The sequence below is a fragment of the Balaenoptera acutorostrata genome, chromosome 6, assembly GCF_949987535.1.
Source record: "Balaenoptera acutorostrata chromosome 6, mBalAcu1.1, whole genome shotgun sequence".
In the NCBI taxonomy this organism is placed as follows: Eukaryota; Metazoa; Chordata; class Mammalia; order Artiodactyla; family Balaenopteridae; genus Balaenoptera; species Balaenoptera acutorostrata.
The window spans coordinates 117,949,550-117,975,145 of record NC_080069.1 but is presented as its reverse complement, the minus strand read 5'-3'; the positions used below and the strand labels follow the sequence as shown (position 1 = coordinate 117,975,145).

The 25,596-nt window shown below is 53.6% G+C and overlaps 1 protein-coding gene across 14 annotated transcripts in view; it reads right to left on the bottom strand.

Moving 5' to 3' along the window:
• DNM1 (dynamin 1) overlaps positions 1-18,578 on the bottom strand; it is a 45,842-nt gene extending 27,264 nt beyond the window's left edge. For all 14 annotated transcript variants that reach the window (XR_009008544.1, XR_452199.2, XR_452198.2 and 11 more), the window contains exons 1-8: positions 18,317-18,578; positions 3,074-3,147; positions 2,705-2,854; positions 2,139-2,342; positions 1,755-1,853; positions 1,491-1,651; positions 333-475; positions 64-199 (exon numbers count right to left, since the gene is read on the bottom strand). Coding sequence is in view for 11 of the 14 variants with exons in the window: in XM_057547743.1 (XP_057403726.1) it covers positions 64-199; positions 333-475; positions 1,491-1,651; positions 1,755-1,853; positions 2,139-2,342; positions 2,705-2,854; positions 3,074-3,147; positions 18,317-18,477 (1,128 nt within the window). In the remaining 3 variants the exon portion in view is untranslated. The remainder of the gene's footprint in view (positions 1-63; positions 200-332; positions 476-1,490; positions 1,652-1,754; positions 1,854-2,138; positions 2,343-2,704; positions 2,855-3,073; positions 3,148-18,316) is intronic.
• Between the last annotated feature and the right edge of the window lie 7,018 nt (positions 18,579-25,596).

Below are 25,596 nucleotides of genomic sequence, written 5' to 3'. Positions count from 1 at the left end.
AGTCTTAGGTAGGTGGGTGGGAGGATAGTCCTGAGCCCTCCTGCCCCTGGGGGGTGTGCCTACCTTGACCAGCTCAAAGGGGAAGCGCTCATGGAAGATCCGGTTGATGCGGGCTCCCCCCGACAGTTCATAGGTGTCGATCTGGTCCCCTGAGCCCTCAATGCGCTTCTCAAAGTCTACAGCAAATTGCTGGACCATCCTGGGGAGAGAGTGGTATGACCTGAGGGGGCAGCAGCAACTCAGTGCAGCGAGCCCTGGGAGAGCCCTGTGCTGAGAGGCTGGGGGGAGGGGCAGCCCCATGATGGGGAGTCAGGGGTTGGGGAGGGCCTCACTGCAGCAGAGCCTTGGTCTTGCGCGCTGGGTCATCAGGGCGGAAGTTCTTGTACTCCTCCACCTCCTTCTCAATGGACAGCAGCTGGCTCTGAAGCTTGTTCCGCAGCCCTGGCAGCGTGTCCCGGATGTGGTTTGTCAGTTGCTGGCGGTGGGGGCGAGGAAAGGGTTAAGGCCATGGTCACAGGCCCAGAATGCCCACAGGACCAGGCAGGGGCCAGGATGTCTGGAGCCCAGGTGGACGTGGTGAGGTGCAGAGCCACAGCCCTGCCCAGTGCTGTCCTGCCCACCAGAATGAAAGCTACCTGAGGGCAGGGACTGACACACAGTAGGTGCTCACAGAGGTGTATTAATTGAATTAATGAGTCAATAACTCCATTTTCAGTAGAAGCCAGAAATCTAGATTTTTATTTGAAATTACCTGTTTTTGACTAATAGTTTTAGACACCACAAGAGCCAGATGAAATGAATCAGGGGCAGTGATGGCTGGAAGACTGCCCCCTTGTGCCCTTTGGGTTTAAGGCCTCCCTTAAGGTAATTCTCAAGTTCTGAGGCTCACTCTGGTTAGGTCCCCACACACAGTATCTCCCTGAACTGCAGAATGACCCTAAGAAACAGGTCTCATCACCATTATCACCGTTTTACAGATGCAGAAATAGAGGCTCAGAGAGCTGGAGAGTCTTGGTGGGTGAGTGACAAAGCTGAGACTGGAACCCAGGTATGTGGCCTCCAGAGACTCCAGTTTTGTCCCATGCCACACTGCCTTCTTACTGTCAACACACATACACACACACACCCCTCAGTAATTCTGGAAGTCCCATTCCAGATGGAGAAACATCCTAGGGAAGCCCCTGGGATCACCCCCTCCGCAGATCAGCCTCTCCCCATTTCAGAAGGAGCAAAGGTCTTTAGCCAACCATACTCCAATCCTAGCCCCCAAGCCCAAGCCCTTGTCAATGCCACCCTCCACACAAGGTCTTGGACTTCTCTCCATTCTGGGGCGTTCCTAGGGCTCCCCTTCCTGGCCCCAGACAGGGAATGGTCAGCAAAGCTCTGGTGCTACCTCACTGTGGGACAGCGGGCAACCCTCACAAAATACGCTTAAATGATTCTGTTCTCATGCTGGTTTCCCCAGGCCTCATCCTGGCCTGAGCCCCTACCTGGTTAAGGACCTTCTGCAGGTAGGGCGTGCCCATGCGGTCAGCCAAGTGGCGGTAGGAAGGGTGGGAGAGGAAGAACTTGCGTTCAGCAGCCAAGGCAGCCGTGATATCTTTCTTACCATCGATGTCCTTCTGGCTCCGGTTCACCACTCCAATGTAGCCTGTGGATGGGGTGGGGGTCAGGGGCAACCAGCCTTGCGGGGGGTGGGGGGGCAGTGTTACGAGGAGGGGCAGTGGGGTGGGTCAGGTGTGTGGCCTGCCGACCTCTGCGCAGCGGGAGCAGCTTGTTCTCCAGAACATCACGGGCATCTGTGCCCTCGTCCATCAGGTCCAGCTTAGTGATGACCCCGATGGTGCGCTGACCTGGGGGTGGCAGGAGAGGGTTGTCTACATCTGCACTTGCCCTCACACAGGCGCCCCAGGCACTCCCAATCCCACCCCACTCCCCCCATCTCCCAGCCCACACCCTCCCTTACCCACTGCCTGCCTCTGCTCTCCCTGCCTCATTCATTCTCCACAGTAGCCAAAATGATTTTTAAAGGCATAAATCTGATCCCAGGCCTATTCGCTTAGACCCTCCAGTGGCTCCCCCTTACGCTGTGAATAGACCCCCAGGGCCTTGCGCATCGGCTACCTGTGAAAACCTACCCTGGGGGTCCACCTCCTTGGCGACCTTGAGGGCATCAGAGTTGGCCAGGTCGGAGTTGGCTGGGGACACGGCCAAGATGAGGCAATTCTCCTTGGTGACGAACTGCATAAGCATGTCCCGGATCTGGAACTCGATGTCGGGAGGCTGGTCCCCCACTGGGACCTTGGTCATTCCGGGCAGGTCCACTAAGGTCAGGTTCAGCACTGGACAGGGCAGCGAGAGGGCGGGCTCAAGGCGAGGGGCGTGGCCGGGGGCGGGCGGATTAAGGAACAGGGCCGGGCTTAGAGAGGATCTGTTAGGGAATGTGGCCGTAGGTGGGTGGGGTTAGGGAAATGTGAAGGGCTAAACGAAGGCCCGTTAGAGGCGTGGCCAGGGGTGGGCGGAGCCGTGGCAGTGTGGGACTAGGGGTAGGATACGCAGAGGAGGAGTCGCTGTTGGGGCGGAGGAGTGAAGCCCTTGAGGAGGTGCCAGCTAAGGGGCGGGGCCAAGAAGATGGTTCCCAAGGGGCGGGGCTCAGAGACGGAGCCGAGAGGCTGGGGGCGGGGCCAGGGCCAGGTCTCCTCACCGTGCGGCGAGTAGACGCGGAGGTTGATGGGCACCGGAGAGATGCCCTTGTTAGTGCCAGTCACCCGGTCGGTCTCAGCCTCAATCTCCTGGCGCACCTCCTCGAAGTCGGTGAATTTCTTGCCCTTGCAGTGCAGGAACTCAGCATATTCTGCCCCAGAAGGAGGGGGGCAAGGGGGAGTAAGCATCATAATAGCCGGAACCCACCTGGGTCCCATCTTCCGCTGGGAAAAGACACCCCCCCACACCATACACACACACAAAACATTGCCTTCTTCTTCCTCCCCCCACGCAAAGCCACCTCTCTGTTACGCATTTTTATCCCCGCTGTTCGGATGGGGAATGAGGCCCAAAGAGGGGAAGCCCATACCTGTGGTAGCATTGACCAGCTGCAGGACCAGGGGGCGTCGGGTGACAATGCCAGATCCTCGGGGCAGGAAGTCCCTGCAGTGAGTTGGGGGTGAGAAGAGGGGCAAGGTCTGAGGAGGCTCCCTCTGTCCCAGGGGCACTTGTCCTGCCATTGGGAGCCCCAAAACTTGCCCAAAGTTCCCTGCCACACCTTAGCCTAAGGGCTTCACTATGGGGAGAGGGCAGCTGAGAAAGGTGTAACAGATCACCCCAAAATCCTGTGGGTCACAGAATTTGTGCCTCTGAACTGACCCCTAGACCTCTCTCAGGTCTGCCCTGTGTTAATTCTGAGCCAACAGGAAGTCCCTGCCCCAACCCAGCCACTGCCATTCAACTCAGGAGAAACTGAGGCATGAGGTGCCCCACCCCACGTGCCCAAGCGTCCAGTGGCCACAGAGTGGATGCCAAGGAAACGGAGTTGCACCTCCTCCCAGCCCCTTCCGCTGTGGGGAAAGGCAGCATCTCACTTCCCCTTCCCTGGGCCCCATCTGGCTGGGGTTGAGGATGAGGGGGATGGGGGGAAGGAGGAGGCAAGGAAAAGAACTCATGCTCCTTAAGTACCTACTGCATGCCAGGCTCTTCGTGGGCAATATCTCCTGGACTCCACACAATAGCCTCATGAGGAAGACACTGTTATTATCCCCATTTTACAGACGAGGAAACTGAGGCTCAGAGACATTCAGGTTGCCCAGCCAGTATCTACCAGACCCTGGGCACAGATCTGTTTGACTCTCTGGTGAAAGCTTTCTGCCCTTCAACTCCCTGAAGACCCAGCTCCCTTTGAAGGACTGGACTGAGGCGTCCCAAAGTCACCTCATGCCCGTAGACCTGATGTCTATTCCTCAGACATCTGCTGTGTCACTGTCAACCTCAGCAATCCTTTCAGCTAACTCTTGAGGGTGCCACTTCTCTCTGTCCTGTCAGCTCTTCTCATCTCCCCACCCACCCACCCACGGCCCCACCCAGGCCAGCACAAGAAGGAGGGTGGAGGCCTCTCCAGGGATCAGGCTGTTGGGATCACAGTTATGGGATTCCCAGGACTCAGGAAAGGGGGGAGCAGGCCAGAGCCTGAGGGACCACAGAGATCTGGCCAGTCACCTCATTCATGGAGAGGCACATGGAGGCCCAGGGAGGGGAAAGGATACACTCAAGATCCTATAGGGGGGACTTCCCAGGTGGCGCAGTGGTTAAGAATCCACCTGCCAATGCAGGGGACATGGGTCCGAGCCCTGGCCCAGGAAGATCTCACATGCCACGGAGCAACTAAGCCCGTGTGCCACAACTGCTGAGACTGTGCTCTAGAGCCCGTGAGCCACAACTACTGAAGCCCGTGCGCCTAGAGCCTGTGCTCCACAACAAGAGAAGCCACTGCAATGAGAAGCCCGCGCACCGCAACGAAGAGTAGCCCCCGCTTGCTGCAACTAGAGAAAGCCCGTGTGCAGCAACGAAGACCCAACACAGCCAAAAATAAATTAAAAAAAAAAAAAAAAAAGATCCTCTAGGGTTGGGACACAGCCAGATCATGAACATGGGTCCCCTGCCCCCAGCCCAGAGCCTGACCCGGACTCACAAAGCAGGTTTGGGGCAGAGGGTTTGGGGACAACAGAGTAGGCCCAGGTTTCTGGGCTCAAGGCCTCATCTGGGGGCCCTGGGGAGGCCTCTTCCATCCCCTGTTCTCACCTTGCCCCACCTCTGGGGAGAGCAGAGGCTAATGGGGAGGAGTCAGCCACCTTATGGGGAAGGAGAATGATAAATCCTGCATTTATCCATCATTTCTAGGTGCCAGGCAAATGCTTTTCATTTGTGCAAGACTGTGAGCTTCAGAAGGGTGGGCTTGCATCTTTCTGTCTGTCTCTGTATCCCATGGCTCAGCACAAGGCTTAGCACACAAGACGTCCTTAATAAATGGGCACTGAATTCCCAAGTCCTCAAAAAGTGCTCTCATATGGAAATGATCATTTTACAGATGAGGCAACTGAGGCTCAGAAAGGTGAAGTGACTTGGCCAAGTTCACCCAATGAGGAATGGCAGAGCTGGGATTCAATCCTGGTGCTGTTGAACTCCAGAGCCTGTGAACTTTCCCATCAAACTCTGCTGCCCCCTAAACCTGAGGAGCCAGACTTGGCTTTTTATGTAATTCAATTAAATTCAGTCTAGAACATATTTGGGAGCAGCTGCTCTGTGCCAGGCTCTGTGCTGGGCCCTGGGGATGGGAGGAGATGAGTCAGACCGTTCCCACCCCGAGGAGCTCACAGCATGGTGGGAGAGACAGAAGTAAACAGATAATGCAATGCAGTGTGACATGTGCTGGAATGGAGATGCACCAGGCAGCACAGAGAGGGAGGTGATTAACTGGGGGGGAGGCGAGCAGGGAGGGAGCTTCCTGTCTCTGTCTCTCCCATCCTTTATTCGCTGATGCCTTTGCAGGGGTGAGCCCCTAGTACTTGGGATCCCTTAGGGCTGTGGAGGTAGGACATCTGTTCTCACAGAGGCTGGGGTGGGCCTGGGGGCCTGGGGTCTACCTTCTTCCCCACCAGCTCCTCACCCAGCAGTACCATGGCAACAGTAGTTGCCATGGAAACTGCAGGAGGGGCTGGGAAGGATGGGACTCCCCACAGAGAGCCCCCTCCCCATGCAGAGACATGAACCTTCCCTGGAGCTCTTCCCTGAGAGCACCCCTCCGCCCCTCACACAGATGGGCCCACCTGGCCCTGGCAGGCCTGAGGGGTGGAGGTCCCTGAGGTGCCACATAGAGGGTGTGGGGAGCCCAGGGCCCAGCTGGAGGGGTGGTCAAGGGTCTGTGCCAGCCTGCTCCGAGTTGCTGCCTCCCAGGGCTACTTAAAGGACAAGCAGCTTATGGGAAGCCGAGATTAGAGCACAGGGCCATGTGTGGGAGCAGAGAGCCTCCTCAGACCAGGATCTCCCAGGGCCGGGGTGGGGATGGGGTGCCCAGGTGGGGAGGGGCCCCATCTTGGCCCTGGCCCAGGTTCTCAAAGGGAGGCCCTCACACAGTCTGTGTCAGAGTTCCCCAGGCAGCTTGTTCAAATGCACATTCCTCAGACAGGCTGGGTTAGAATCTCGGGGGGCAGGGGAGGGGAGGAGGGAATCTGGATTTTAAACACGATCCCCATATGATTTTCATGTTCCTGTCAAGTTTAAGGATCACTGGCTCAGTGATGAGAAGCCAGTGCCAGGCAGAGGCCCTGGGTTCGAATCCTGCCTTGGCCATTCCCCGGCCTGGTGCCCCCGGGGCAAGTTGCTTCACGCTCTGGGCCTCAGGGTCCTCAGCTGTAAAGCACATGATCTAAACCGGGCATCACATACTACCACGCACAGCTGCGGGAGGATCCTTGGAGCCCTTTCACCAAAAGAGCTTAGCCCATGCCTGGTACATAGTAGGCGCTCAGCAGCCGGAGGGGCCTGTCAAGGAGGTCCTCCTGTCCTCAGTCTCTTCCCTCGGAGGCTCCCCAAATTTCAGCAAGGAATCCAAGATCCTGAAGAGCCCTCTGCCTCACCTCCTTCGGGCACTGAATTGGATCTTGGGATTCTGACCACAGAATGTTGGGTGGAAACGATGGACATCAAGGAGGTGCAGTTTTCAGAGAACATCTCACTCCCCTGTCATTGTCCAGAGGGTGGAACAGAGGCCCACAGAAGGGCAGGGAGCTGTGAGGCCACACAGCAATGGGAGAGGTGGGAGAGGTGGCGGGGATGGGACCAGGACCGGGAGGCCGGCTTTCCAGTCCCATGCCTGGACAGGCAGTGACAAGCACAGACTGGTTCCCATGTCCAGACTGAGCGCCTTGCTCCCTGTTGGACTCCCACGCTGGGCACAGGCTGGGCTACAGTAGGGGCTCAGGCAACCCTGGGAGGAGCGAGCACGGCTGAGCGGCTCCACAGCTCCTGCCTTTCAACCGGAAAGACTGCCCCACGCCCTCTGTTAAAGTGTACCTTGGTGCCGCCCCACTGGGGATTCGGGCCTGATCTGGCCTCCAGCCAGAGCCCCCCCTGCACCTCCCACCCAGCTCCTGGTTAGCCTGCGGGAGGACAGAACAGGTGCCCAGAGAAAAGTGTGCCGGGCCCACCAGCCTCGATTGACGTGTGGGAGGGGTGGATGGTGACAGGCCAGCTCCTCCCACTCATTCTGGACAGATGGTGGTTTCCCGGGGAGGCCTTGCCTTGCCATCTGCAGAAGTACCTTCAAGCCCGAAGCACAGGGAGGATGAAATAAACACATCTCACGACCTCCAGGCACCACATACTCCCTGTCTGAATTGGCCCTGTCACCCCAGAGGGGCCTGGAGAAATTACACCAAAGGGCCGAAGTGACCCCACCCCTACTCTGGTATCCGAGATCCGGGACTATTGCTCTGGAACCCTGGTTTCCAGGTCCTGCTGAATGTAAACAACAGCAGAAAGTAGCATGCTTGGTCTCGCATGTACCCAGCGGCAGTCATCCTTATAAGTCTCTTGTTTCCTGGGCTCTGATGTCAGACAGGCCAGGCGTTGGATGTCAGAGCTGCCACTTAGGAGCTGTGTGGCTATGGACAAATGACCAGGCCTCTCTGAGCCTCAGTTTCCTTATCAGTAAAATGGGTTTCTGTGAGGCTTATATAAATTAATGCCTGAATAAATGGTAGCAATGATTATAAATATAACTTGTTGAGCAATCTGAGAACACAGGCTGGGCTCCCACAACCATGTCACCAATTGATGCAGCAGGGAGGGAGTTGGAAGGTGGGTCTCCTGGGGGCTGGCCGGAAGAGTGGGCGGAGACCAGGATATTTCCTGCCAAACCTTGCCTTGGAAGTGGAAGGCAAGGGGGCCAGGCAGGCTGTGAGATGCCCTCTGAAGCAGGGATCCAGGGTGGAGGTGAGGGAGTGGATGGGCCAAGAAACACAGTGGGGAGGAGGTGAGGCCAGGCAACAAGTCCCTCTCTGTTCCTGCTGCCCCAGGAGGCCCCTGGCCGGCCCACTTCGTTGCACAGCCCATGAATTTCCAGCTGAGGTTTGAACATTTTAGGGCAGCCCTGGCCTTAGCTTCCCCTGATATTTTGATGTCCTGAGAGCAGGGGCTGGGTTGGTCCTGTTTACCACCGTATTCCCAGCACCCAGCTCGGAGCCTGGCGCTGAGCGGGCACTCGGGACACCCCTGTCGACCGAAAGAATGATTTGATGAAGCTCCTACAGTTTTCCCACCATCGCCCTCATTGCACAGATGTGGAAACTCAGGCATAAAAAGGGGAAGAGTGTTGCCCAAGTTCACAGTGCAAGTTGGCGACAGGGTAGGACTGGTGCCCAGGGCTCTGGACTCCAAGCCCAGTGCTCTCTCCACAACATCCATTTTCTCTACTAAAGAAAATCTATGGGGCTTCCCTCGTGGCACAGTGGTTAAGAATCTGCCTGCCGGGGCTTCCCGGGTGGCGCAGTGGTTGAGAATCTGCCTGCCAATGCAGGGGACATGGGTTCGAGCCCTGGTCTGGGAAGATCCCACATGCCGCGGAGCAACTAGGCCCGTGAGCCACAATTACTGAGCCTGCGCGTCTGGAACCTGTGCGTCTGGAGCCTGTGCTCCGCAACGGGAGAGGCCGCGATGGTGAGAGGCCCGCGCGCCGCAATGAAGAGTGGCCCCCGCTTGCCGCAACTAGAGGAAGCCCTCGCATAGAAACGAAGACCCAACACAGCCATAAATAAATAAATAAATAAATTAAAAAAAAAAAAAGAATCTGCCTGCCAATGCAGGGGACACGGGTTCGAGCCCTAGTCCAGGAAGATCCCACATGCCATGGAGCAACTAAACCCGTGCGCCACAACTACTGAGCCTGCGCTCCAGAGCCCTTGAGCCACAACTCCTGAAGCCCGGGCACCTAGAGCCCATGCTCTGCAACAAGAGAAGCCACCGCAATGAGAAGCCCGCGCACCACAATGAAGAGTAGCCCCCGCTCACCGCAACTAGAGAAAGCCCGCGCAGAGCAACAAAGACCCAACGCAGCCAAAATAAATAAATAAATAAATAAATAAAATAAATTTTAAAAAAATGTTTAAAATAAATAAATAAATAAATAAATAAATAAAAAAGAAAATCTGTGATCTTTCCTTCCACCTTATCCTTCCATCCTTCCTACCTTTCTTCTTTGCTTCTTTCCTTCCTGCCTCCCTCCCTTCCTTCCTCTTTCCTTTCCTTCAAGTGTTGATGACTTTATATTTTCAAAATGAAGATCAATTTCTCTTTTGCCCATACCTTAAAAAATCACAAGTTCTCCCTTTAAAAAAACTTTCGACTACTATATATAAAATAGATAACTAATAAGAACCTACTGTATAGCACAAGGAACTTTACTCAGTACTCTATAATGACCTATATGGGAATAGAATCTAAAAAAAGAGTGGATACATGTATATGTATAACTGACTCACTTTGCTGTACAGCAGAAACTAACACAACATTGTAAATCAACTATACTCCAATAAAAATTATTTTAAAAATAAAAAATTAAAATAAAATTGAAAAAATTTTTTTCACAAAATAAAATGTTGAGATGGCCAAGAAGCACATGAAAAGCTGCTCAACATCACTAATTACTAGAGAAATGCAAATCAAAACTACAATGAGGTATCACCTCACACCAGTTAGAATGGGCATCATCAGAAAATCTACAAACAACAGATGCTGGAAAGGGTGTGGAGAAAAGGGAACCCTCCTGCACTGTTGGTGGGAATGTAAATTGATACAGTCACTATGGAGAACAGTATGGAGGTTCCTTAAAAAACTAAAAATAGAACTACCATATGACCCAGCAATTCCACTACTGGGCATATACCCAGAGAAAACCATAATTCAAAAAGACACATGCACCCCAATGTTCATTGCAGCACTATTTACAATAGCCAGGTCATGGAAGCAACCCAAATGCCCATCGACAGACAAATGGATAAAGAAGATGTGGCACATATATACAATAGAATATTACTCAGCCATAAAAAGGAACGAAATTGGGTCATTTGTAGAGACGTGGATGGATCTAGAGACTGTCATATAGAGTGAAGTAAGGCAGAAAGAGAAAAACAAATATCATAAATTAACACATATATGTGGAACCTAGAAAAATGGTACAGATGAACCAGTTTGCAGGGCAGAAATAGAGACACAGATGTAGAGAACAAACGTATGGACACCAAGGGGGGAAAGCGGCGGGGGTGGGTGGTGGTGGTGGGATGAATTGGGGGATTGGGATTGACATATATACACTAATATGCATAAAATGGATAACTAATAAGAACCTGCTGTATAAAAAATAAATAAAATAAAATTCAAAAATTCAAAACAAAAAGAAATTGCTGTTCCAAACTATTGAGTCAGAAAAATAAATAAATAAATAAAATGTTGAAAAAATAAAAAGCAACCAACACTGCAACACCTGGGGCTCACCGCTGTAAACATTTTATCATTTATAATAATAGTCATGGCAAACACTGATGCATTGTTGACTGCTGGCCAAGGACTCTGCCGGGGGCTTTAAAATCTGCATCATCACGAGGTTTCTTTTGGGGGTGATGGAAGTGTTCTAAAATTAGATAGTGATGATGGTTGCACAAGTCTGTAAATATGCTAAAAATCATTGAAGTGTGCACTAAAAGTGGGTGAATTTTATGGCATGTAAATTATACCTTGATAAAGCTGTTTAAGAAATCTGCATCCTCTCGTTTGATTCTCGAATGGCTGTGTGAGGTTGGCATGTCCAGTTTCCCCAACTTAAAGGGGAAGAAACCGAGGCTCAGAGAGATGAAGTCAGGTGCCCCTCACATGCCCACTTGTGCCCGGGGCTCTGAGCCACACTTGGGCAGTGGCTCTGCTTGCCTAACAGCTCAGCACAAACTTTTCCCAAGTCGTTCAATACAGAGCTACATCTGGATCCTTATTTCTTATCACCAGCAGCTTGCTGTGAAGGAATCTCAGCTCCACCACTAAATTATTTCCCTGCTCCTAACCTCAGTTTCCTCATCAGTGAAATGGGACACAGTCCAGCAACTCCCTCCTAGGGTTGTTGAAGGGATGCCTTGAGATCCTGGCTGTAGAAGGATCTAACAGAGTGCCCATTGGTGATGCCATGAGCCACCTGAGAGCCCGTCATGTGCTAGGTGCCTGTGTGTGCTAGAGAGCATTGCATTCACCTGCTGAGATGTTTCTCCCTATCCTGGTTGGTGGCCTTGTTTCCCTGTGCTAAGACCAGTGATAAAAGAGTGACGCAGTAATAAACAGGTAAAATGTCCATAGTAACCTTGGTTGGAACTCCTCTGCCGGGAGCTCTCAGCCCAAGGCCATGGGCCTCGTTCTCCCTCTATGGTCCCTCATTCTGGAAAAACTGAGCCCTACCATACACACGGAGGTCATGGGCTGGAGGGTGATCAGGGAAGGCATCCTGGAGGAGGTGTTGGCTGATGTGAGACTTGGAGGTTGAGCCAGTGAAGGAAGAAGACGGAGGTGTGGTGAAGAGCCTTCCCGGCAGAGAGGACAGCACACGCAACGGCACTCAGGAGAGTGAGAGAGAGGGATGGCCCATTTTCCCATGAACTGCAAGATACCCAGGTGGCCCAGGAGGGAGCGGCTGGAGGGGAAGCCAGGCTGGGTAAGGCAGGCCTCAGGGTCCCAACTCAGGAGCTAGGGCTCTGGTTGGAGGGCAGGGGGGCTAAGGAGGGCTTCAAGCAGAGGGGATCAGATTGGGAAGCCATAGAGAGTTCTGTGCTGTCAGACGGAGAATGGCAAGAGAGGTGGCTGCCCCAGGTGCTAAGACAAAGGTGGTGGTGGCCAAGGTAGAGAGAGCAGGGTGGACTGGGGCAGAATACTCAGGGCTTGTAGACTGAGTGGATGGAGAGGATGAGAGAGGAGCGGGGAGCTGATCCCGGGGCCTCTGGCCAGGGCACTGGGAAGATGCCATTTAGGTGACTGTCTCAAACACCTTCCAAGGCCAATATTCCTCTTTTTCCTGTTGCCTGTAGTAATTCCAAGTTGCTAGAGCTGACTGCTGCAAACAGTTCATATTCCCTAGCCAGATTTCAGTCCAGGGAGGGGGTAAGAGTGCCCGAGAGACAACCAGAGAGAGCAGAGGAGGAGAAGCTGAGGTGTATGGAGATGTAGGCGCATGGGTTGGGGTGAAGATGGTGGGCATTCACATGCAGGCAGGAGACCTGTGCTGCTTCCTGTCCTGCCTCTGATTCCACCGCTGTGTGACTTCAGGCAGGTCCCCTACCCTCTCTGTGCCATTTCACCATCTGAAAACTTGGGATGATGCTCCTCCTACTGACAGGTTGTTGGTTCCAAGAAGACAATAATCAGCGCTGCCCTTGGACCTGGGGAATCGGGGCCCTGACATTGCACCCCATCCCAGTTGAGATCTCCAGCCTCACCTTCCCCATGAAGCATGGGGTTCCCAAGGACCAAGGGAAGGTGCCCAACTGGAGCCTGTGCACCCCTCCTAGGGGTCTCAAGCCTACCTCTAGCTTCTGCCCCGACTGGGGGCGGCCCTCCCTTCGGGGAGGCAACCCCGGGGGCTAAGGGGGATCCTTTCTGGGGACAGGGATGGAGCTGGAATATGAGGGCAGCCTGGAGAGAGACGCTTCCCATCCCATCACAGAACTCGGAGGAGTCTGAAATTCTATATTCAACACCAGCCTGCCAGGTTGCTTTGAAGGTGTGTTTGTCAAGGCGGGAGGGCAGAATGTATTGTATTTAGCAATTCCTTAGCTTGATTTATAACAGGAATATTTAGACATACAGCACGTGGGCTCCACTTCTGCTCTTGTTCCAGGGCTGATAACACCACGTCCGTGACTGGCTGCCTCCAGCTCCCGCCCGGCCCCTCCTCACCCGCCCGCCAGTTTCCGACCCTCCGACCCCAGCCAAGGCCTGGGAAACTCGATTCTCCTGGCGCCGGGATCAGCTGCCGTCTGCCAGAGTCACCTTTCATTCCCAGCTCCTTGGGGCCAATGGGTGGGGCGGGGGTTTGGGGAAGACGTCCTCTGGCGGGTCTGGCTGTGGGCGCGTGGCAGGTGCGCGCTCTGAGCAGGGAGAGCGGGAGCAGGGTGTAGCTGCCCAGCAGCATTGCGGGCTCTCCAGGTGGGGATGGCTGAAGGGCCGGCAGCGCCTCCCCGACCCTCCTGGTCTCACTGTGACCTCTGCTCCTCACTGCCCTTCGTCCGGGTTCTCAGACCCACTGGGCTCCCTCCCACCTCGGGCCTTTGCTCACGTGGGACCCTGCACCTGGAGTGTGTTCACTCCTTTGCCTGACCAAGTCCTATTTTTGTTCAGGCCCAGACTTAAATGCTCAAATGCCTTCCCTGGCCCCCTGACGACTCCCCTCCCTTCAAAATCGAGGCTCCTGGTACCCTTTTTCCAACACACAACAGAAGAGCTCTTTGTGTGATGTAGCGTCTGTCTGTCCTGCTCAGCTGTGAGCTCCCTCCCCCGCAGCCCCCCCTCCCCCAGAATAGGGGTGGGTCTGGCTTCTTCAGAGCTGTATCCTTAGGGCCTGGCACGCTGCAAGTGCCAAGGAGATGTCAGTTCTCTCTGCTCCCTCCAGTCAGTGACTTTCTACTTTTGATGTCTCAATTATCCCCTAATCATCTTTGGCCTCAGTCTCCAAACCTGGGAAATGGGACCACTAAGATGTAGCCCGAAGTGTTCAGAGGAAGCAACAGATCTTAGTAGTGGGGAGTGAGCCGTCCCCCATGGCAGGAGCTGGGGCTGACCAAGAGAGAGGCTGGGCTCTCTGACGCCAGAGACCAGCACAAGTCTGTGCTGGGACGCGAATGCAGAGGAAGGGGCAAGGGGATTGGTAGGAGGCAGGGAGCCTGAGCAGGGGTAGGCAGAGTCACCAGGGAAACCCAAAACACTACCCCCAGGCTGCCCGGGGGCTCTGGGCAGAGGCTCACTCCCCAGGCTCCCTTCGCTACCCTGGCTAGAGGAGATTCTCCCACCTCCACCCTCACCCTGGCCCTCCTCCCAGCTGGTACCTATGCCCAGGCAGGAACAGAATGGGTGCATCCTCTGTGCCAGACCTTACCCTGAGTGCTTCACAGGTATGACGTCAACACTCGCCACAATCCCATGAGGGAGGTGCTATTATTATCCCCATTTTACAGATGAGGAAATAGCAGCCGAGCAGGGTTTAAGAAACATGCCCAATGTTGCCCAGCTTGTAAGTGGCAGAGATAAGCTACAAACCCAGGTCTGATTCCAGAGCCTGAGCGCTCAGCCCCTCTGCCACACTCCCACTGGCCTTGGCCTCCCCAGGGGCCAAACGGGAGGGAAGGTGGGCACTGCCCAAATGTCAGCGTGCCTGGGTGAGCAAGGCCAGGGTCGTCGGAGGCTGGAAGTCTATCCCAGGACACCAGACTTGACGCCGGATGGGTATTGTGGGGAGGAGGCACGCAACTGGGGGCAGACAAAGGGAAACCTAGGGCACCAGACATCCGCTCACAAAATGCTGGGGTGTCCTGGGGCCCACGCACACTCCTCTGTCTGCACTTACCCCCAAGATGATCTCATCTATGCTCACGGGTTTACATCCCATCTCTTCCAAATTTATATTTCCAGCCAGCCTTCCCCCTGAGCTTCCGACTTGCATCACCACACTGCCCACCTGACATCTCAGACTCAAAGAGTTCAAAACCAAACTCCTGATCTTACCCCCAGCCCCCCAACTGGCTCCTCCCTAGTCTGTTAATGGCGCCAACACCCACCTGGGGTCAAAGGTGCGGAAGTCATCTTGGATTCTTCTTTCTTCACCTTCCACATCCCATCCACCAGCAGGTTTTGTGGGACTTTCCTCCAAAATACATCCTGAACCCCACAGGTCTCCTCCTCTCTCTGCTAAAGCCCTGGTCCAGGCCCTGCCACCTCTGCCCACCGCAGCAACCTCCTCATCTGTCTCCTGCCCCCCTTCCCAAGTCACATACTTGCTGGAATCAGCTCAAGTCACTCCATTACTTAAAAGCTTCTGATAATAATGAAAACAAACCCAGCTCCTCAGCATAATCTGAGGGCCTTGTAGATCTAGCCCCAGCCTACTCCCCGATGCTGTGTCTGCCTTGCTCACAAAACACCAGCCCCAGTGCTTCCTTTCTGTTCTTCAAACACACCAAATTCATTACTGCCCCAGGGCCTTTGCATTTGCTGTTCCCTCTGCCTAGAATGCTCTCCCCAGATAGTCACATGATTTCTCATCCCTCAGTTCTCCTCTCAGATGCCACCACCTCCTAGAGACCTTCTCTGACCTCCCTGTGGAAAGTGGCCCTTTTCCCTCCCAGCATTGACCCCATTCCCCAGTTTTCTTCTTCATATATCTGCTGAATGACTCAGTGAATCAGCCTCAGTTTTCCCTTCTGTAAAAGGGGGACAAAGAAATAGCATAGATCCAGACCAGTCCTAGCGGGGTCCTGGGCAGCTACTTGGGTCACCTCCATTGCAGAGCTGACAACAGGGTCCTCCTGTTTGCCCGGGAGCCCGGGCTGGTCTGGAGCAATCTCTGCTTCCTCTGTTGTATTTTCCACTTCCTCTCCATGGGGGGTTGACTTCCGGGAAGCCCCAGGAGGCAGAGCCACTGTTACCATGCTTATGGGTCTGGGGATCAAGTCCTAGGTAGAGAGGTTGGGACCCATGACGGAGCAGGCAGGGCTGGCTGGGGGCCCCGGTGAACCTCAGTTTCCCGACTGCACTCCAACACCGGCCTCCTCACTAGCTTTCATGAGGATCAAGTAATGCTTCCCTGCTCACTCCTCCGCCTCAGGCCCAGTGACCCCTGCTCTGCCCCTGTACACCCCTGCATCCTCCTGCAGGGCCACAGTCAAAGGGTATTGGGTTGCGAGAGGGCCCAGGCCTCCTGGGGCAGAATCCACATCTCACTCCACCACTCAACAAGCAAACGGTTGCCGAAATCAGCTGTGACCAGGCTGGCCTGCTGTGCTGTCTACTTACTGGCACCTCTCTCTGCTGGACGGTGAACTCCGAAACAGCAGGGGCCTGGTCTGTCCTGGTACATGCAGGCCCCAAACCTAACTGACAATCAACACCTCCCTCCCACGTGTTTACAAAAGCGGGCTTTTACACCCATGAATTCACTGGAGCCCCACGGCCACTGTCTCAGGAAGGCAGGGCAGCAGCTGTCAGTCTGCCCATCACTCAGATGGGGAAAATGGGGGTCCACACCCCTGCACGTCCCTTTGCTCAGTGCAGAGCTGGGCTCTTAGAGGCTGTGCAGGCTCCAGATTGGAGTCTAATAGATTCTGTCCTTCCTGGCCCTGTGACCTTGGACATGGCCTCTAACCTCAGTGTCTCAGTTTCCTCACCTGCAGGATGGGCATCATGGTACCTGCTTCATGGGGCTGTTGTGACCCATCTCATATTGCATGGCATGGGGCACATGGGAAGGGCCCAGCAGATGGGAGCTGAGGTCACCTTCCCCTCTGTGCCCCCTACCCAGAGCATGCAGCAGGCACAGAGCAGGCGTTCAGCAGATGTTCAATGGATGAAAGGCAGGCCTATGGTTTGTACACTGGAAAGTGCTGGATGTCCACGAGTGCCATATAAAGCACAGAGACCCCGGGGCTTTATTGTCTCCAGGGTCCTCCCACCCCCTCACTCTGACAGCCAGGCGTAGGGACGGGGACCATCTGTGTGTCTCTTGCCTGTGCCTCTGCTGCTCTGGGGGGTCACATGACTAGGAGGGGGGTTCTTTGGGAGCCCGGCCCTGGGAGACAGGGCCTGCTGACCAGATGGGCCTGGCCGCCCCCCCAGATTCATAGCTCCAGGCAGGATCCTTCCCTCTCATCCCTGGGGTTGACACTGGGCTTCCCAGGTCATTTGTGGGGCAGGAAAAACCATCCGGTCCAACTGTCCATATTAGAGATGGGGAAACTGAGGCTCTGAGAGGGCAGTGACTCGCCTGAGGTTTCACAGCAGAAGCTGGCTTGGACCCAGGATGTCTCTCCCGGAACTGCTGTCCCTCTGAGGGCGGAAGCCTCTACCTGCCTCCCTCTCCCTCATGTCGTTTGCTTCTTTAGCCATGAAGGTCATTGGCACAAAGCTAGGGTTTCTGAAGAAGGCGAGGGAGGGAGATGACACAGTGGGCCGGTCAGTGTCAATTCTCCCGCCCCCCCCCCTCACTCCGCCCAGCCCGCACTCGGTCTCCAGCACCGGGCTGAGAGCGCCATCCTCTCTCTCTCCTTCTCAGCACTCGAAAAGCCATCTCTGCCTCCCCTTTCTTGGGGGACCCTGGGGTGGGGGTCACGACCCTGCCTGCCTCCCTAAACCCAGGACACCCTTTGTCTTTGTGGTTGCCCCCGACTCCTTGCCACCCGGCCCTCCCAGCGCCTTGTGGGATCAGAGCCAGGAGGGGGATTAGGTTGTGCAAATGGCTCCCCCCTCCCCGCCATCCTGCCTCCCTGTCTTAGTCATCTCTGCCCTCCGCCGCCTTCTCCCTCCATTACAATCCCTCTGCCAGGCCAAGGGGAGAACGACATTGACAGGTGCCCCCACCCAGGGGCGGCGGCGGGGCAAGGGGCCGGCTGCTCAGTAGAGGATCAGAAGCGGTTTCTCCCCCACCTCGTCCTCTTCCTCATCCTGCAACCCGCGCCGCCCCCCTCTTCCGCGCTGCGCACGGATGGCGGCTGGAGCCGCAGAGGTGTGTGTGTGAGGGGGGGAGGCTGCGTCTGATCCCCGATGCCCACGGGGCTATGTCCTCTCCCAGGGGCTATGGCGGGGGGGGGGGTTCCCCTGCCACGGTCCGGGAATTCCCATGAGAGGAGGGAGCTGTCCTCCGTAGGGCCTGGGGTTGGGGGCACTGCCCCAGGGATGCTGCCCGCCTCAAGAGACCCCCAGAGCCGAAGGGAGGAGCTGAGTAATGCAGGCCCCTCAGTACCCAAGGGGGGTTGGGGGTACAGCCCTTTGCCAGGGTCTCGCTGTCTTCCCCAAAGGATGGGGCTAAGGAGGGGGGCGTGATCCCGTGGCCGCTGGCTTGACGTTTGCGGACAAGCCGGGGGCGCTGCGCCCCTGAGGGGCTCTCGTGGCGGGGGTGGGCCGCCTCCTTCTGGCTGGAAGCGGGGGGCGCGCCTTCCGCGGTGCAGCGCCAGGGGCTGCCGTCGGGGCCGGGTGGCGAGGCCCGGAGGACCTGGGCGGGGGGAGTCCGAGTTCAGGGGCGCGCCGCTCCTACCTGCCTACGAAATTCTCGAGCACCGAGCTCTTGCCGGCGCTCTGGCCGCCCACCACGGCGATCTGCGGCAGGTCGAGGTCCGCGTTCTGGCCGATGGCGGAGAAGGCATCCTGCAGCCGGTTGACCAGCGGGATGAGATCCTCCATGCCACGGTTGCCCATGGTTGCGGCTGGTCCCGCGGGCTGCGATCCGGCGGCCGCTTGGGCTCCCGGCTTTGGCTCCGCCGCGGCAGCCGCGCGCTCAGACTGCCTGCGCCGCGGGCCCCCCGCCCCTCGGGGATCGGAGCGGAGCGCTGCGCCAGAGTACCGCTAGAGGGCGCCCGCAGCCCTTCGGGCCGGCAGCCATGCGCAGGCGCCGCCCGTGGCACTATGGGGACTGTAGTTTTCTCCTTCTGCGGCTTTTGGGGAGCTCGAGCCGTGTCTGGGGGAAGCGCAGATGCTGCACCGCAGATATCATTCCTGGAAATGGTCACGGTCTCCTAGGTACTAGGTACCGTTAGTACCAGGCCCCTCGGATAGTGGTCATGACTGCCTCACTCCATCGTACAGATGAGGAAACTGAGGCTTGGAGACATGGGCCTCCTCCACGGTCATAGTCTCCTGACCTTCGGTTCCACTTGCCCTCACTGCCTTCTACTCTAGGTTGTGGCTAATTTATCTCCGGCATTTCCCTTCCCTCCTTTGGGCCTCAGTTTCCCTGTTTCTAGAAGGAGAAGATATAGAACATTAATTCAACAAATATTTACTGAGCACCTACTGTAAGCCAGACCCTGTTCTAGGCGCTGGAGATACAACAGTAAACAAGACAGACAGTTGGAGATACAACAGTAAACAAGAACAAGAACAAGATCTTCCCTCATAGATCTTACAGTGGAGACAGACAGTAAATGAATAAACAGATAAATGAAACAGTAAAAGTGAAAATAGTTTATACTAATAGTGATGGGAGAAATAAACATGGGGTGTGAAGAGAGGTACCTGTGTGGGTGCAGAGTCCTCTTTAGCCTGGGAGGTTAGGGGGGTTCTCTGAGGAGGTGACATTTGAGAAGAGACCTAAATGTTGAGAAGGAGCCAGCCAGGCCAAATGAACGGCAAGTACAAAGCCCCTGACGCTTGGAAGGGCCTTCTTGGGACAGTTGGGACTTCTTGTCCTGGAGAGTGACAGTCTTTTCCCCAAACCATCAGGGTGGTGGTAAAACAGTGGGATCTGAATCCAGGACTCCTACAACCCTACCCTGTTTATCCTTTTCGCATGGAGAGACCATGGGGCCCCAGGCCTAGCCATCCACCTCTGCATTTAAGGAACCTAATTTGGACTCCCCACAAGGCTGGAAAGAAAGGCCAGCCTACCCTGTGCTACTGGGGATCAGCAGGTCACTCTGTCTGTGAACAGAGTGGGGGCACTGCTGGGAGATCAGTGGCCTGTGAATTGGAGACTGTTGTGCATTCACCCATTTAATGCATATTTATTAAGCCAGGAACTATGCTAGACCCCAGAGATAAAGCAATGAGCAAAATGGATAAAGCCCTTACCCACATGTGGCTTAGAGTCTAGTGGAAAAAGAAGAACAAAGCACAAATAAGCCAATAACTATGACTGTCAGATGGTGATGAGTGCTTTGGAAAGCAAGAAAGCTGGGGAAGTTGGAGGAGGGGGTAGTGTTGCTATTTTGTATAGAGTGGTCAGAGGAGGACTCTGGTAAGGTAAAAATTTGAGCAGAGACCTGAAGGAAGTGAGGGAGCAACTCATGTGGACATCTAGGGGAGGAATTTTCCAGGCAGGCAGAGGGGAATAAGCGGATCCCATCCCAGGAGCCAGGCCTGGGTCTCAGACGAGCTGTGTGATCCAGGTCCCTCCACATCTTTGAGCCTCAGTTATCCAATGTGGGAATGCCTGCGAAGGGCATGGCCCTGGTCTGGCACTTAGGAGATCCTTATTAAACTGCTGCTGCTGATCACAGCCTTCCAGATAGCTGGAGCATCAGTCACACACAACGCACATCCTGTGCAGCTGCTCCGAGCCAGCCCATTATTATGCTCTGAGAGCCAGAGAGGGCAGAGATGAAGCCTGAATTGGAGACATTAATTTGGAAAGAGGGTGCAGGTTACAGATGTCTGCCTAGAAGAGCACCATCATGGCTGGGTTGTTTTTCCTAATTACAATAGGGAAACTTATTGTAAAAATCAGACTTTACACAGTGTTTGAAAGCTTCTGGTCATTCTCCCACCCAGAAATAACCACTACTTATAGCTTAGAGTTTATTCTCTGGCTTATCCCATATATATTCATTTTGTTTCATTTTGTTTTTATAGAAATAGGATCATACTATAAATCCTGTACTGCTGTATCACCCATGCCAGACCAGCAGCCTGGGCATCAACCCGAGTTTGTCAGAAATGCAGACTCTCAGGCTTCACTCATGACCTGTGGGATCACAACCTGCATTTAACAAGAACCAAGGGCCCTTGGAGATTCCGGTGCACATCAAAGTTGGAGCTCTAATACATATTATATGCAACTTGCTTTTTTAGCAACAGTATGTCTTTGACGTCTTTCAGCGTAAGAACAGTTTGGTCACATTCCTTGTTCACGGCTGCATAATTTCCCACTGTATGGCAGTGCTCTGGTTTTGTCCCCTGGTCTGCTAAAAATGACTGTGCTGGGCTTAAAGAATGGATGGATAAAATGCCACTTGGGGGGAGTGTGAATAGAGAAGTGCTGATGTTCTGGGCAGAGGAATCAGCATAAGCAAAGGTATGGAATCAGAAAAGAAACGAACCTGAACTCTACGCTGTCTTTGTTCCCACAGGGCTTGGTGAGGACCGAAGGAGGGATACTGGAGATGGTTCTCCCAGGTGCTGAGAAGTTGGGGGTCCAGAAGGCCAATGAGTTAAATGAGAGTCTTAGAAATGGCTTTGACCCTCCACTTTGAGCACTAATGAGGGAGAATTCTCTCTGGAGCCCCTGAAGCTGTAACCACCACCTATGCTTGCAGATCAGTAGCAGGAACACTCACTGGGCATTTCCCCCTGGGCCAGGTGTGCTGAGAGATTCCACCCTCGGGAGGGAGAAGTTCTTATTAGTTCCCCTTGACAGATGAGGCAACTGAGGCACAAAGAGGAATGTGGCTGAGGTCACAAAGCCAGAAAGTGATGGAGTGAAGATGTGAATGGAGGTAGGTGAGACCCAGGGCTTCTATGTTTATATCCTATACTGCACCAGCTCTTGCAACCTATACACTTTTAATGCACATGAAATAAAACACTAGTCCCTTCTGATGGGGTTTTTGTTGGGCATACAGCAGGTGCTCAATAAATGCTGATTGTATTGAATTGTGCAATGGCCTTATTGTGCAGCCTTGACCCTATAGCTCCTGGGTCAAGCCATTATATTTAGTCACTAAGTCTGCTCAGGGTCTGGCCCTTTGGATTCATTCATTCATTTATTCTTCAGCAGGTATTAATCATTGGCTACTTCATGCCAGACCTCAAGCAAGACATAGGGGGATGAAGAGGTTAATAAGATGCAGGACTTATCCTGCTAGAATGCGGATCCACTGGGAGAAGAAGACAAACTAAGCAGACCAGGTGCATGAAGCCAAGACACCTGGCCATGTCTGGGGCAAGGTCACTGCTGAAGAAGCATCTGGGCCAGTCTGGGGCACACATAGTGCCCTCCTCTGTGTGGCTGGTGGATGGGCACCAAGATTTCCCAGGGGCTTTGGGGCACCGATGGTCCAGGCATCTGTGCTTGCACTGCCCCATCTTACAATGAGGGGCTCCCCATAAGCCTGGAAGAACAACATAAGCCTAGATCCCTTGTATGCTGAGGATCAAGGGCGCAGCTCCAAAGCTAGATTTCCTGGTGTTCAAATCCCACCCCTACCACTGTCTAACCCAATGACCTTGGGCAAGTCAGTTCACCTCCCTGGCCCTCAGTTTCTGCATCTGTAAAAAGGGGATAAGACTATTACCTAACTCATAGGGTTGTGTGAGGAGGATTCAGTGATGTAATAATTCAGGTAAAACATGAAAACAGTGCATCATTAGAGCTATGATTAGTATAATTATAATCATTATTACCGTTGTACTGTCTGAAGAAACTTCAGCCTCATGAAGGTAGCAAAGCATGTCACCTCTTGGTGGGAAGGATAAGGGATCATAAACAAGCCAGGAGAGACAGAGGTAGGTCTGGAGGTGTGGATTGGGGGTCAGCTCTATCCCTGGATGGCTCAGCTTCTGGAAATCCCAGGCCCCAGGGGGCCCCAGATTACCCAATTATTCCCCCTGTGGACAGAGGGCTTTGAAGGTATATCTGGCAATCAGGAAAGGCCTCCTGAAGAGGTGATGTTTGAATTGAGCTGGGAAGACTGGACAGGAATCGGCCTGGTGATGAGTGAGAGGAGGGGGGAGCATTGTAAGGGAAATTTAGTTACTTTGGGGACAGAAGGCAGCCACTGTGGCTGAACCTGGTAAGCGGTGGGGAGACCGTATTACACACAAGCCAGTCCTGTCCAGCAGAGATGGCCAAACTCAGATCCTAAGTCGGGAGGGGTCCTGCCCCAGGTCACTCTGGAAGGTAGGGGCAGCAACAAGGCTGTGCCCACCGTGCCACTCCCACCTCTGTTCTCTGTTCCCCTCACCCTGCTTAATAATAGGTAAAGGCACAGGTGGATGACAGATACTGGGGAGGCAACATGATAACCATATGGCCTTATATTTTTCTCTGCTCTACTATGACCGGGAGCTGTCGCTAAGCACGGACTATTCCTGGGGTTTCTGAGGTGGGTGTCTGGTTGTGGGCATACTCTGTGAGCCTGCGTTGGTGTGCTGTGCTGGGTGCCTTGATGGGACTTGCTGCTGTGCGGTGATGGACATAGATGTCAAGAAGGGAAGAGCTGCTGCGATGAACACCAACCTGAGGATGGAAGGAGGAAACTGCATCCTGGAGTCATTCGTTCATTCGTTTGCTCATTAATCAACCTTCCCCAAGCAACCATGATGTACAGGGCTCTGAGCTGGTGTCCCAAGGACATGGGGACAACTCTGCAGCTGCTTTCTACTGTCAAAGGGCACATGACATTCCTGAGGGCAGAAATAAGAGGAGGAAGTAGCAGGTTACAGGATAAAGACACCATAATCAATAGCTGGTTAGAAAGTGTACTGGGAAAATAGCGACAATAGCCACTATAGAAACTGCGCAGATGCTAGATCAAGAAGCCTGCAAAACCATAACATAACGCAGTGCTTGAATAGATGGAGATGTTTACCTCATTCTTTTTTTAAAATTTATTTTGTTTTTATTTATTTTTGGCTGTGTTGGGTCTTCATTTCTGTGCGAGGGCTTTCTCTAGTTGTGGCAAGCGGGGGCCACTCTTCATCGCGGTGCGCGGGCCTCTCACTATCGCGGCCACTCTTGTTGCAGAGCACAGGCTCCAGACGCGCAGGCTCAGTAATCGTGGCTCACGGGCCCCGTTGCTCCGCGCCATGTGGGATCTTCCCAGACCAGGGCTCGAACCTGTGTCACCAGCATTGGCAGGCAGACTCTCAACCACTGCGCCACCAGGGAAGCCCCTGTTTACCTCATTCTTAAACTGAAAAACTTGGGATGAAGTTGGCTGTGTTTCTCCAACTTAAACACATTTCATGCAACACCAGTCGAAATTCTGATGGGATTTTGGCATGGGTGGGGGAGGGAGAAGGTTTGACAAAAATCATTCTATAACTTACCCCCCAAAATTTACATGATTGGGAATTGGCAAGAAATTTTAAAAAAACATAACAGTATCAGGGGCTTGTGTTGTTAGGCATTAAAATATATTCCCAAACTATAACAATCACACTATGTGATATCATCACGGGAAGAAACAAGTAGATTCCTGGAGCAAATAGGTCTGGACATAGAGCCACATGAGTATGAGTCTATTTCATGATAAAGGTGCATCTCAAAGTAGAGGCAGGAATGAGGCCTCCAGGTGATGTTACATCGTCAGACTTCATTTGGGATGCAGAGAGATGGGGCCTCTCTTCTCCCTCTGAACATACTTCACTGGGGGGCTTTGCCTGTAAGGGACTGATTAAAAGCAATTAACACGAGTCTAGCCCCAAACAGTGTCCCCAGAGAGTTTCCATCCACAATCTAGTCTGGTCTTCAAGGAGGCAGCACAAGGTCATATACATTAAAAAAAAAAAATGTCCACTCCCTCCCCATGATAAAGTCATCCAACTGGTCACAGCAAATTAGTAAAAAAGGAGAGAAAGTGAATCCCCCAGCCCCCCACCCATGAGCCCACTACACACATTTATTCTTTCCAAAACTGGGGTCATAATGTGTATGCACTTTTGTAACCTACTGAGTTCAATTCATATCATATCATGAGTGTTTAAATATCCTTTGAAGACATACTTTCTGAAGGCTGTGTGCTATTCCTTGAAAGGCAGACACCATGATTTATTTAGCTGTTCTCCAAGTTGATTATTTTCCAGATAGCTATTATAAATAATGTTTCTGTGAGCGACCTGCTGGCTTTTTAAAAAAAGTATACTTTAATTTTATTGGAGTATAGTTGATTTATAATGTTGTGTTACTTTCAGGTATACAGCAAAGTGATTCAGTTATACATATACATATATTCATTCTTTTCTAGATGCTTTTCTCATATAGGTTATCACAGAAACCTGCTGTCTTCTTAAAAAATAAATTTATTTAATTTATTTATTTTTGGCTGCGTTGGGTCTTTGTTGCTGCGCGCGGGCTTTCTCTACTTGCGGCAAGCAGGGGCTACTCTTTGTTGCGGTGCGCGGGCTTCTCATTGCAGTGGCTTCTCTTGTCGCGGAGCATGGGCTCTAGGTGTGCAGCCTCAGTAGTTGTGGCATGTGGGCTCAGTAGTTGTGGCTCGCGGGCTCTAGAGCACAGGCTCAGTAGTTGTGGCACATGGGCTTCGTTGCTTCGTGGCATGTGGTATCTTCCCGGACCAGGGCTCGACCCTGTGTCCCCTGCATTGGCAGGTGGATTCTTAACCACTGTGCCACCAGGGAAGCCCAAAACCTGCTGTCTTTTTTTTTTAATTAATTAATTTATTTAATTTATTTTTTTGGCTGTGTTGGGTCTTCATTTATGTGCGAGGGCTTTCTCTAGTTGTGGCAAGCGGGGGCCACTCTTCATCGCGGTGCGCGGGCTTCTCATTATCCCGGCCTCTCTTGTTGCGGAGCACAGGCTCCAGACGCGCAGGCTCAGTAATTGTGGCTCACGGGCCCAGCTGCTCCGCGGCATGTGGGATC